At 40.0% G+C, this 13,915-nt stretch overlaps 1 protein-coding gene across 2 annotated transcripts in view; it reads left to right on the forward strand.

The window, feature by feature from the left end:
* The window catches only part of Arhgap44 (Rho GTPase activating protein 44), a 172,662-nt gene that overhangs the window by 109,632 nt on the left and 49,115 nt on the right, over positions 1 to 13,915 (forward strand). For both annotated transcript variants that reach the window (XM_076869168.1, XM_076869167.1), the window contains exons 6-7: positions 1,248 to 1,324; positions 6,270 to 6,387. In XM_076869168.1, coding sequence (XP_076725283.1) covers positions 1,248 to 1,324; positions 6,270 to 6,387 — 195 coding nt within the window. The remainder of the gene's footprint in view (positions 1 to 1,247; positions 1,325 to 6,269; positions 6,388 to 13,915) is intronic.

Below are 13,915 nucleotides of genomic sequence, written 5' to 3' on the forward strand. Positions count from 1 at the left end.
TTCCTCATGGTGTCTCAGATCTCCTGAGGCCAGTGCTCCTTCGATTCCCACTGTTTGTTTTTGGAGTTAGGTATGAGTGTCAGACGAGACTTTTCAGCTCCCTTCTCCTGAGGCCGGTAGCTCTTTCCATTCCCACTGTTTATTTTGAGTTAGGTCTGAGTGTCAGCTGTGACTGCTCAGCTCCCTTCACTTCTGTCCCGTTTTTGCCCTGGTGGAAGTAACAAGATGTGGTCAAGCCTCTCTTTTCTGGCTGCAGTGTGGCCAGGCCTAGGAGAGCAGGGGAGCCCCGAACTTCTGAGATGGTCTGAGTTGAAAGGGGGCCCGGCAGGTGTCCAGAGAACAGACAACAGTGTATAATTCAGGATGAAGAATCAGGAATGTCATCTAATATTGGCCAGAGGAGACTGCGGTAGTCAGGTTTCCATGATTATGACAAGATACTTGAGAATATTAATTTAAAAAGAAGAAAGGTTTATTTTGGCTTATTTTTTATTTTTATTTTTTTAAAGCTTTTATTTCATGGTCAGTTGGCTCTTGTTTTGGGGTCTGTGAAGAGGCAGCACATTATGGCTGGAGTGCATAGTAGAGCAAAGCTTTTCCCTCGGGGGAGGCTGGGAAGCAAGATCAGAGATGGAAAGGGCCGGCATTCCCCATACTCCCTTTAAGGCATGCCTGCAGTGACCTAACTTCTTCTAACTAGAACCTGTCCCCCCAAATTGCCACAAGCCTTTTGCATGTGGACTTTTGGGGAACATTTAAGATCCAAACTGCAATAGGCACAAAATTTCATTTATGCAAGATGAGTAAATTTAGGTAGTTGTAATGAACAGTATAATGTGACTATAAGTAATAACACTGTATTATGTATCTGAAATTTGCTAAGAAGGTAGATCTTAAGTGTTCTTATGGTATGCATGCACACACACAATGTTGCAGAGGAAGAACGTGGTAACTATGCAGGGTGATGGATATGTTCATTAGCTTGATGACAGTAATCATTTCACGATGTGTACATATCAAAGCATCAGGCTGTACACCTAAAATACTGACAGTTTCTGCTTGTTCACAATTATTCACAATTAAGCAGAGGAGGCAAGAAGGCATTCCATCTGAAAATGAGGATCAAGACACTACTAGACAACTTGCTGTGTGCCTGCCAATGGTTCTTAAAGAATTGTCATAAAGAATAGTTCTGAAAGAATTTTTCATGAGCTTCAGTTCATTTGTCTTGTCTTCTGCAACCGCAGGTGGAAATCCCAAATATTCAGAAGCAGAGGAAACATTTAGCAAAGTTGGTGCTGGACATGGATTCCTCACGAACCAGGTAGAATTTTTTGGCTTTTCTTTTCTGCGTGTCTGGGAGTAGTGACCACGTTTCGGGTGGTGGCTGGTTAGTGTGGGTGAGCATGCTCTGTCCTTCACTAGTTTTTTTTTTTTTTTTTTTTTTTAAGCTTCTGGTGCAAACCAGGCACTGGAGAAGTAGACACACTGGGTCCCTGCTCTTGCGGAGGCTGCAGTTGGGTTTTGGAAATAGATATTGGGCACGTGAGCAAACAGGGCAATCTCAGGCAGTCATAAGCCATAATGTACAAGATAATTCTAAGGGGAATGGTGCAGACAGAAGTATCAACCTGAGGTGGGTTAAAACAAGGCTCTTTTTGAGAACAAAAAGAGTCAGTCTAAAACTTCAGTGGTGAGGAGGAGGCAGCCATGCAGAGATCTGGTGCAAATTGTCTATAGCAGAGGGAATACCCAAGTGCATCCTGAGGTAGGGGTAAATATGGCATATTGAAGGTGCAGAAAGAAGACTAGCATGGCTGGGGTGGAGGGAATAAGAGGGGACCCAAAAGGTAGGACAGTTGATAGATCATCACTCTAATAGGGGAAGCGTTCCTGGTTCTGGGGATTACTGCCCTTCTGAACTTGGTGGTCTAGGTAGATATCCCTTCAGAAGTCATCCTGTAAACCCGAGGCCCTTCTGAGAGAACTTCAGTTCCTACAGGACTATTCTAACCTGCGTCTCAGAGTCCACCAGAAAGTCCCTGTAGCTGGGGAGTGCCAGAGGCCCTAAGATGGCACTGACTGGCTGTCATCTGTGGAATCGTGCTATTTGCCCTTTAGTCTTAAGGGGACAGGGGCCGGGGCAGATACCACTAGCACACACACACAAGTGAACTAGTGAAAGTTCCTGCGTATTCACCTGGAAGGAAGTGTTTGCTTCTATCTTAGGTCTTTGTAGGTTAATCTTTATGATGCCCACATCTTTATTTTAGTTTTCTCAAAATGAAGAAACAAAAACAGAATGAGCTTGGGTGAGAGGATATGGAACAAAGTCCAGCCACAAGACTCTGAAGGTCAGGTCCTGAGATCCCGGATCAGCTGCTTTCTAGATCTGTGACATTGATAAAGTCACTTAATCTCCCAGAATATCCATTCCCTCACCTGTAGCATTCGTGGGCAGACCTGAGGAGGTTGTTTTGAGTATCAAATGAGGCGAAGGAAGTCACATCACTTCCCGAGTACTTTACAAAAGGAAGCCCGTACTAGCACTACTCCGTGCCCTGGACTTCTGCATCTGGAACAGTAAAAGGCATAGGGCAGTTTCCCAAGGCCAGAAATAAAACAGGTAAAACCAGCAGAGCAACAAGAGTTCCCTTAAGGAGTGTGATTTCCCAAACCTCCATCCACCTGAAGGATTTTTGCCATCGGTGCCTATAAATCTTTCAAAAGTAGTTGATTAATTTTCAAAATGAATGTATTTTTAACAGGAGTCTGATAGCACTGCCATGCATCGGGAAGCGGTGCCCTTTGCTGTGAATATTAAGTAAGCGTAAAAGTGAGTTGATTGGAGGCACAGCCCCTGTTGTAAGGTCTAGGTTGCACTGGCTGGGGAACTGCCACCCGAAGTTCACCTCCCTTTGTGAAGGAGGAAGAGGCAGGAGAGCAGGAGTGGGAGCAGTGTCTCAGAAAACAGGGGAAGGGAGAAGGGGGGAGGGGTGCCACCATGCATGTCCCACTAAGGAACTGTCATATTTGCCTTACAAGAAGTCTTCTGCTGGACTTCCTCCTAGCTGAACAGAGCTTGCCTGTGACTCCTGTACTCATTCTCCAGAATTCCAAACCACCTGAAGGATTTTTGCCATCGGTGCCTATAAATCTTTCAAAAGTAGTTGATTAATTTTCAAAATAAATCTGTTTTTAACAGGAGTCTGATAGCACTGCCATGCATTGGGAAGCAGTGCCCTCAGTCCCCAAAGAATGATGGCAGTGTACCCACAAATTTAGTAGGAAGAATTATCTTTCCGCTCTGCAAGCTTCAAAGCTTGGACTCTTCTTGGGCCATGTTCAGTCTCCCTGTTTCTTCTCTGAAAGAAAAACCCAACTCTTGAGTCTCTTTATGGAAAGGATGGGCTGAGGAGACTGCCGAACCTTGAAATGCATGGTTCATGTTGCTTTTCCCAACAGTTTATTATCTGTACGATTTTTTTTTCCAAGTTCCCCTTGATATTTTGTTACTATCATAACTATGTTATAATGTATATTAATATATATTGCCAATAAAATTCCCTAGAGAGAGGGTAAGGGGGGCATGCTTTTGAAGTACCAGGATATTGACTAAAGGACAAAATTTAGTGGGGTGAGGGAGGGATTGGGAATAAAAGATAATGGGAAATATCTTTATTTTAATCTACATATATAAGATATAACGCAGATTTAAAAAAAAACAAATCCAAATTTGCAAAGCCATAAAAATCAACTTATCATTTATAGTTACTTTATATGTGTTATATGTAACATATGTATGTGTGTGTGTGTGTATGTATGCACAAACACATACACACACATACATACACGCCAATTGGTTGCTTTTTCTTTACATAGTGGGAGTCAGAAGGTGGTTGTAACTCGATTCCATAATCTCCATGGAATATTCACATTTTTATTGACTTAAATAAAAATTACAGTTATACCGTCTCTTATTTGCCAGAAAACCCCACAATACTTTAAAGTGGCTAAGGTACAGAGGCGTTAATGAGCCTCGCCATCTGTGTAGGGCAGACCTTTATGGAAAGTGTCACTCGGGTATTCTCACAGATGCTTTTCTGCCCAGTTATTTCAGCTTAAATTTTAAAATCACTTCCAGTAGAATACCTCCTCTCTCATTTGCCCTAAATGCTTATCTTGGAATCAGGAATCTTTCCGAGGACATGTGTCTATCCCTGGAGCTTCAGGCCAGCTTGAGATCCCAAAGACTTTTTTTAAAAGTGATTTTCCCATGGTTACATTCTTTAAGTGACAGAGAATCCTTTATTTTGCTATTAACAAAGACACCTTTGCTTTGCCTTTTTTTTAGTGTCCCTTCTATCATAGAGCTCTGCGCTCTTATGTTGTCCCTGTTGATAACAAAAGGGAAAAGAAAAAAATCAGGCAGAGAAAACCCCTAGCGCTTAGACTCTTGACTCTTAAGATGAGGGGGCCGTTCCACATTTAGTCCCTGCGTTGGAGGCTGCAGACTGATGGTCTGAGAACCAGAGACGGTGCACTTAGAGATGTGTTGTTTGGTCTACAGCGTTGGCCTGCATGGGGTTTAAAAGACATCATTTTATCTCTTATCACATTTCCTAAGGAGAGTTCACTTGAAAATTTCCAAATGCTCTCATTATTTGAAACACCTGGCAGCCCATGACCCACGATTCTACCTGGGCCCTCCCAGCCTGGACCAGAGTCTGGGCAGCAGCCCAGGCAACACCTCCCCTCCCCCGCCCTCCTGAATTGGCCAGAGTGAAGCCAGGCTTGGCTGCCATTTGTCATCCTGATCACGCTATTGTTCTTCTTACAGCCTAGAAATAGCTCTATTACAAGTAGAAAAGGAAAGAGGCCCCTGGTCGAGTTTTCAAGATAGTGGCCTACTTGGCTCCTTTGGCCTACTTGCTGGCCTGAGGTCACAGACTTTCCAGAGAGGCCCTCGCCGCTGAGCCCCGCTTTACCTACTCCCTTCTACTGTCACTAGAGCCTTCTTTCAGAGTCTGCGTCTGGTAATTCCCTGATGATGACCTAGGAAACAGAACTATTTACACGTCCTCCTAACATTTTCCGAGTAACTTCCTAGGAAGGCCAGTATTCTCCCCACAAAGATACATTTTTAAGTAAATATAAATTGTCACTGTGACCAAAATACCTGACAAGAAAAACTTAGAGGAGAGGAGATTTATTTTGACTTACAGTTTCATGGGTTCAACCCACAGTCGGCTGACTGCAGGGCAGATACAGAAAAGCTGTTGAGCTCATGGAAGCAGGGAAGTGGGATGTGGCAGAGCACCCCCAGTGATCTGCTTCCTCCAATTAGATACCCCCCCCCATTCAGCTGTTGATTGATAAATGCACTGACAGTTCAGAGCCCCAGGATCCAATCACTGCCTAACAGCCCCACCTTTGAACCTTGCTGTGTTGGGGACCGTGCTTTGAATTCATGAGCTTTTGGGGACATTCCAGTTCCAAACCATAACACGAGGTGCCTAATTTAGTTGTTTTGTGTTTCCTGTTGGGGATTTTTGCTTTCAGATATGTTTCTCATCTTATTGATATATCTTCTTACTTAGTATGCATTATTGGCTTCAACCAAAGTAGGTGAATATCCAAACTCAGGTTCTCACGGGGAATGTCAATGAATAGCAGAGACTGTGCTTTAAGGCAGTGAGTTGTTTTGAAATATATATTACATTATATTATATATATATATGTGTAAATTTATATATATATGTGTAAATTTATATATATATGTGTATATATATGTATGTGTCCAGATATGTATTACTGTGGTCAGCTGATTAAGTTTCAAACATCTCAGATCAAAAGTCAGTGAGGCAATGGATGTTCATTAACTTGATTTGATCATTCCACATTGTATACTGAACTCAACCGCCCAGCATATCACAGTGTCCCATAAATGTATGAAATTCTGATTTGTCAGTAAAAATAACATTGATTTTCAAAAGACAGCCAAAGCGATTGTCATTTGGCCTTGATATTTGGAATCCAATAGGAAAACGGCGTCAGACTGGGGGTTGCTTGTCCTTTGGGAGGGCAGTCGCTCCTCGGCTTTGGGCAACAGTTGGGATGTGGAAATGTGAGCCCCCCTTTCTCATGATGGAGGACTTGGTACCTTCTCATTACTTCTCCTTTCTGGTGAGAGTGCTCAGCATTCCCACAATATCCAGAGGGCTCTGCCTGTCTCACTTCTCTCCTCTTTTTCTCCTCTTTTCCATCAGGTGGCAGCAGACTTCCAAGTCTTCAGGTCTGTCCAGCAGCTTGCAGCCTGCGGGTGCCAAAGCTGATGCCCTCAGGGAAGAGATGGAGGAGGCTGCCAACAGAGTGGAGATTTGCAGGGTACCTGCCCTCCTTACTCCTCTGACCTGGGGCAGACTGGGGAAACCCTCAGGGATTTCCTTTTCTGTTCACTGGAGTTCTCTTAAAACTTATTAGTGAATCTCTAGTTGGACTAAATGTCCCCAAACTTGCCTGCCAGCTAGCATCTCCCAGGAGTCCAGGAAGAAACCAGACTCGGGACTCTGATGGTGACCTAGACAGAGAGGCAGCACTGGATTCTCATTGGTGACCCTACGTGGTAGGCAAAGAGAAAATGACCTTTCTTTCGGTGGGAAACTTTTGTAAGACATCTGAGTCTCAAAAAAAAAAAAAAATTGGAAGCCACACAGGACAATTGAGAATTTAGACTACCGAGGAGCCTTGCCTCCCCATGACACACAATTGTTCCTATCCTGTAATATTTCCTAAGTCACCATATTATCCATCCTGTGCGTCCTGGGAGATGAGGAGCTCTGGAGTCGAAATGCTAGCCATGGAGATAGTCATAGAGAAAAACTTCCCACTTTCAGGGGACAGTGGGTCATGCTAAGAATTGTAACTGTGTTCGTGGAGTGAAGCCCTACATTGTGCCGAGTCACGAGTCCCATCTCCTTTCCCCACACACATCTTGGAGGACTGAATTAGCAGTACACCATTCATGGTTCTCTTGTGTGTGTGTGTGTGTGTACATCTGGTTACATGCATATGTGTCAGTTCGGGTTTCCAAGGAAACCCAAACTGTATTTAGATCCAAAAATATCATGTTTCTATAACTATTCTGGGCTCCTGTTATCTTCGTCACACACAGTTTTAAAGAAAGTAACCACTTTGCATGCAGGAACCCCTGTTCTTTACGACTCTCTCTAGTCTTCTTAGCTTCCGCTTGGCTTATTCTTTTCTAGCCACTCTGTGCAGGTGGCTTTGACTTTGCATTCAAACGACATTCAGAATCGGATAGACTTTCTCTTTGGCATTAGAAACATTGGAAGATTTTTAAAGAATTCATCATCTCCCAGCCTAGCGTTCTATGGAACTAAGCAAATTGAGGCCAGCACGTCAGATCTAAGATGAATTGTGAGTAAAGCAGATTTGTTATGTGAATTCCTGGGTAAATGGCACATATCTAGCTGGTGTGCTATTCCTGAAGTATAATTCTTCTCCCTTTTTGATTTCCCTTTTACTCTATATTCTTTAACTGTTTACCATAAATAGATATTTTTCAGTTAAGAACATTAAAATATATATTTCCTATACATGGAATATACAAGTGGAGAGGCGGAATGAGAATATCCAAATACACCAGAATAAAAATGAGTTACCTTGGGGCTGGGGATGTGGCTCAAGTGGTAGTTTGCTCGCGTAGCATGCACGAGGCACTGGGTTCGATTCTCAGCACCACATAAAAATAAAATAAAGATATTGTGTCCACCTAAAACTAAAAAATAAATATTAAAAAAATGAGATATCTTGTTATATTTTTGTGTAGCTTCTTAGATTTCCTGTTGTGCCAAAAATATTCTTCTTCAGAAATTATCAAGTAATATATATTTACTATGAGCAATGAAATAATTCAAAAATATGTTTTGAAAACACCAGTAATCCTCTCCCTCCCTGCCCATCAACCCATTTCCAAAGAAGGTGACTAATATCTCTTCCCACCAATATTTTTTAAAACTTCCTGTGATAATATATTCTATTATATGCTGAGTTACCATAAAATTTATAAGAATAAAGGAAGCTAGTATTAAGAACCTGTTTATATAGTCCTCCACACATTTTTTTGGACAATCATACCAGCACTTACAAATATATAATATTATTCTGGTTTACTATTTTTGCTATTTTTAATAAAATAGTCATGCTGTCTGTATTGTATTAATCTACCATTTAGTTTTCTAAATTAACACTGTATTTAGGACATCTCGCCAAGATAGTGGCTATCTACCTAATGTAACCTTTTTGATAAAATGCATCATATTCCATGCAGAGGAATACAAACATATACATAGATACACATGTGTACATAGATACACACGCATACACACACATACATATACACACATGCACCATGACTTATTTCAGTATTTTCATATTGAGGGAAATTCAAACTGGTGGTTTTCTGGTTTTTTTAATATTGGGGTTTATTTTGACATAATCATGCAAACATGGACTCTTTAAAAAAAAGATATATATTATTAAAAAAAAGATATATATTATATTTTATATATATATAATATATATATTTAGTTGTAGATGGACACAATACGTTTATTTTGTTTATTTTTTTTGTGGTGCTGAGAATTGAACCCAGTGCCTCACACATGCTAGGTGAGCATTCTACCACTGAGCCACAACCACAGCCCTGTTTTGTTTTGTTTTTACCCTTCATCAAAATGATATGATAAACATCCCTATGCATATCATTATATCCTGGTAAATTTTTTTCTATGGAGTATATATATTCCAATAAATAGTATTTTTACATCAAAGTCTGTGCACATTTTTTTTTCAACTTTAGTGGAGATTGACATTCTACTTCTCTGAAAAGGAAATTATAATTCACATTTTTACCATCAATTTTTAAAAATTGCACATTTCCCCTCATTGAAATCAGTAATGTACAGTTTTGGCCAGTCTGGTGGTGTGTGTATGTGTGTGGGGAGCTATCTCTATGTTATTAAAATATGCATTGAAAATTAAAATGGAAGTATGAACATGGTTTACCTTTTAGGTAGAAGATACATAACGGTCCAGGTAGGAACCATGACATATACAAATGATGGGTGTATCTTATGTGTTTATTGAACAGTTTACATATATTTATTGGCATTCTTAGTTTGGGAAATTGCCTATATTTATTAGCAGTTGGGCTAATAACTTTTTTTTTAAATTATCTGTATACTAGGGTCATTAAACTTTTTTTGTGTGTGTGTGCTGCATATTTTTACTTCCCCATGTGCCATTTGCCTTTTTACTTTGTTTATTTTGGCATCTGCCATTAAAAACAATCACATAAGTTTATTTCTTTTGGGAAAAGTATCTGCCTCTCCCTTTATGTATCTTCTACCTGAAGAATAAACCACATCCATACTGTCATTTTAACTTTTTGATGCATTTTATACATTTTAAGACTCCAGGCATTTATTTTTATGCATAGCTTAAAATATAGGTGTTTTTTTTTTAATTTTCCGTTTTTCTTTCAGATGGATAGTCAATTATGCCAGGGGTATTTATTTAACAAGCACCTTTCCCAGAAGTGAAGTTCTATACTCTTCAGTTTCTCAGATTCGTTAGTGAACTCTGTGTCCTATTAATTAATCTCTGTGTCTATTCCTGGGACAATGGTGCCTAATTCTGTTTTCATGGCTTCACAGCAGATGCAGTCTGGAGTAAGGCAGCCCCCACTATTTCTCATAGTTACCTGGGCGAGTCTGTGACATAGAGCAGATAGATCACCTTGGGAGCACTCACTGTGAGACTTGTCAAACTTCTCCTCTGACTCGTATTTCTGCTCTGTTGATCGCCAACGGTATTAAGTGTCCACTTTGGTCTACCTCCCTCTATTTCTGAGGTCATTGAGTGGGACTTCCCTGATCTTTTCATGGTTGTGTATTTTGTTATCAGGTAAGACAAACCTTTGGGGTCTCTTACCTCGTACAAACTAGAAAAAAAATTAGAACATGAGGACCAAAAATGAGGAGTAGGAATCCAGTTTCCCTTTGTTTAGAGAGAGGATCTCACAGAGAGGAGCCCCAGATAGGATTCTCCAAATCTTTGGGGCCCAGAGAATCTTAGCCCACCAGGAAGCCAAGTTTGGGGTGAAGGGGGGGTTTTAGAAGACGCCACCTACTAAACCCAGTGGATGGCAGGTGCAGGGTCTCCTACCTGGCTTCTCTGAGCCACCCAGCCAGTCCCTGTCTTCTTCCATATTCAAGAAGGGACAAACCCCAGGCCTTTCTACTGGTGCTCACTTTCTCTTTTCTTCCCATGGCTCCTTGTAAAAGTACCCTGAACCAGGGCATCTTGAGAGGGTTAAGACATTGGTAATTTTTCACTAAGAGGGGAGAAAGTGGAGAAGGACCTGTAGTCACCTTTGCTTCTCCATCGTGAGGGTGATGATGATGGTTTAGTGAAGACTTCCGACTGGGGATCAACTTATTTGTAATGTGCTCTGTGCTCCCCTTTAGGTTAATGATCTGGCTGTGCCCAGCCTCCTCAGTGTCACTACCACCTGGGATCAGGAAGTTCCCAGTGGTGTTTCAGGAAAGTGCACATTAGTGGAAACTCTGCCACCATGTAGCTCCCTTAGATCTCCTGGAAGAGAAGAATCTCAGTATCAAGAGTTACTAATCCTGACGGCAGGTGACCTCTAAGGCATCAGCATCTCCCCACCAGGCCCCATAGTCTGCAAGAGTCCCAAAATTTACATCAGACAAGATTTAGGTTCTGAGAACATTCTATATAGGAATAAGGGTAAGGAAAGAGATGCTCACTATTTTAAGGTGTTTTTTTAAAAAAGTTCTGAATAAATGATTCTTCTGTCCTAGAAAAAAGTAATAACAGTGTAGTCATCCCTCAGCAACTTTGGCAGATTGGTTCTAGTATCCTGCTAACACCAACATTTGTGGATGTTAAAATCCCTTATATAAAACCTTGTAGTATTATATGACCTATATTTCTCCTTCTGGGAGAAATATAGGTCATATAATACTTTAAATAGTCCAGATTATAAAATCTAATTTAATGCAAAGACTGTGTACATAGTTGTTATGCTGTATTGTTTATGGGATGGTGATGAAAAGGAGAAAAAAAAAAACTATGTTCAGTACAGCTGTAATTTTTTTTTTTTTTACAATATTTTTGATCCATGGTTGGTTGATTCTGTGGATGTAGAACCTATGGAAATCGAGGGTCAGCTGCACCCAAGAATTCAAACACTTTGGAAAAATATTTACTGATGGTCATAACAAATTTCAGACAGCACATCTTGGTGCTCTAAATAAAACTCAAGAGAAGATGGATATTAGGCACCACTAGATGAAAATGGAAAGGGAACTGAATGAGGCTGGGAATTATTTTTTAAAATATAGAAAAATAATGCAGGCATGAAATTGCTCTTAGTCAAGAAGAGATTGGCCATTGCAGAAAGTTGAACTGTTGGTGTAGAGGAAAACTTGGGAATTTCTTCTATATCTTAAAGAAAGAGCCAATGAGGAATAAAAATAATGGGAAAAAATGAAGATGTCAAATGTACAGGTAATGTACAGATAGCAGTAGCTTCTGAAAAACAGAACAAATCAGAGCAGAACAGAAAGATAAAATAGGCTTGCATCAAGTGGTTTTACCTTTATCTGTACTTGTGAAATTTTGTCAGCAGTATAATTTTAATGTTTTGTTTTTAGAGCACTTCAAATTTCATAGAAAAAATATGTAGACTCTAAAGAGAATTTTGTCATTTCTAGAATGTCATATAGTTGGAATCAGGCCTTGTGTACCATCTTCAGATTGGCTTCTGTCACTTAGTAATATGCATTTTAAGTTTCCTCCAAATCTTTTCACAGTTTAAAAGCTCATTTCTTTGTCACACGGAATAATATGCTCCATTTTCTGGATGTGCCACAGTTTTTTTAATCCATTCATCTATTGAAGGGCAATTTTGCAGCTGCCAAGTTTTGGCAATTATGAACAAAGATCCTGCAGACACACATGCACAAGTTTTTGTGTGGACATGTTTTCAATTCAGTTGGGTAAATACCAAGGAGCACCACTGCTGAATCCCACAGTGATAATATGTTTAGATTTGTAATAAACTGCCAACTGTCTTCCAAAGTGGCTCTACTACTTTGCATTCCTACCAGCAATGAATGAGCATTCCTGTTGCTCCACGTCTGTTGTGACATTTGGCATTTTCAGTGTTTGGGATTTCAGCCCTTCTAGTAGGTACATGGTAGTGTTCTTTTTTTTTTTTTTTTTAATTTGCAATTTCTTAATGATATAAGAAATTTCATGTGCTTACTTGCCATCTTCATATATTCTTTGATGAAGTATTTATTAAGATCTTTTGCCTGTTTTTAATTCATAAGTTTTAAAACCTTTTAAAGAAATGAATTCATTGAAACAAGACCCCTGATTGGGAAGGGAAAAAAAATCTATGTATTTTTTTCCAATCATTTATCTGAATTTAATGACAGATTGCCCTACCTGTAATAACGGAATGCAAAATAGTTACAAAGTTGTCCTTGGTTTTGTAATGATAAGTGGAAAGCATCAATGTTCTGTCGCTGAAAATATAAAATATATGCAAGGATTTTTATGTTGTTTTGTTAAAATAGTGGGGGCCACAGAATTTACTGGAATATAAATATAAGAACTGAGCATGACTTTAATGGAGAAAGTAGGGTTTTTTTTGTTTTGTTTTGTTTTTTAAACAGGGCCAGTATTTTTCCTCATCCCATCTCCATTTGCTGTTAATCAAAACACTGTTGGCATTTAATTTAAATAATGAAATATGGCTGTGCCTTTACAACACCCACATTTATACAATAGAGGAGAAGATGAATGAACAGAGAAATTCATATGCAACAGTCAGGATGTGGTAGGACAAATTACAGTTATCTAAATGAGATTGTATTCTAGATCTGTAAGAGCAGCATTCTGAAGAAAATATCAGATTCCCTTTTCAATAGACACCTCCTGTCTGCACTGGAGCATATTAACTGAATCTTCATCCTCCATTTTCAACTGCATAGGTTGGTTGTCCGTCAAATTGCAATTTGATGTGTCTTACTAACAAACCCAATCATTCTCAAGACTTTCATTAGTCACCCTTCCTCCTCCAGTACTGAGGCTCAAACACAGGGTTGCAGTACTGAAGAATGAACTCAGGTTCTTGTACCTCTAGGCAAGTGCTCCACCACTGAGCTACATCCCCAGCCTCTGCCTCTTAATTTTAAACCTCATCATCACAGAACCCTCCTTCCCTGTCACCTTTCCATTAAGATGATCAGTGCTCCTGGTCTTGACTCTTTCCTTGGGCTGTTCAGGAGCCATGGTGAGTGTCAAGCATACTGTCAGCACTAGGAGTGGTAGAATAAACCCCCGTGTTTTAATGGGGTTGTTATTTAGAACTATTTGAAAACATCCCAGTCTTCCTTCTGACTGATTTCTAGTTTTAATTCCATTGTGTCGAGAGCAGACTTTGTATGCTTTTTATTCTTTTAACTTTGTTAAGGTATGTTTGACGGCCCAGAATGTGATCTATCTTGACAGATGTTGAAGATGAGTTTAAGAGTGTGTATTCTCCCGTTGTTGGATGACCTGGCCTGTCGATGTCAGTGATGTCAAGTTCATTGATGGTGCTTTTGAAGTCACCTATGTTCCTACTGATTGTCTACCTTATCTACCTTCTGGATTGGTTCGTTCCTCACAGAGACTTTAAAGTCTTTACTGTGAGGTGGACTTGTCTTTTTCTCTCTGTAGTTCTATCAGTTACTGCCTCTTCTTTTGGTGCTCTGCATATACATGAAGGATTATTGTGTCTTTCTGAAGT

This window comes from Callospermophilus lateralis, chromosome 11 (genome assembly GCF_048772815.1).
Source record: "Callospermophilus lateralis isolate mCalLat2 chromosome 11, mCalLat2.hap1, whole genome shotgun sequence".
Taxonomy (NCBI): domain Eukaryota; kingdom Metazoa; phylum Chordata; class Mammalia; order Rodentia; family Sciuridae; genus Callospermophilus; species Callospermophilus lateralis.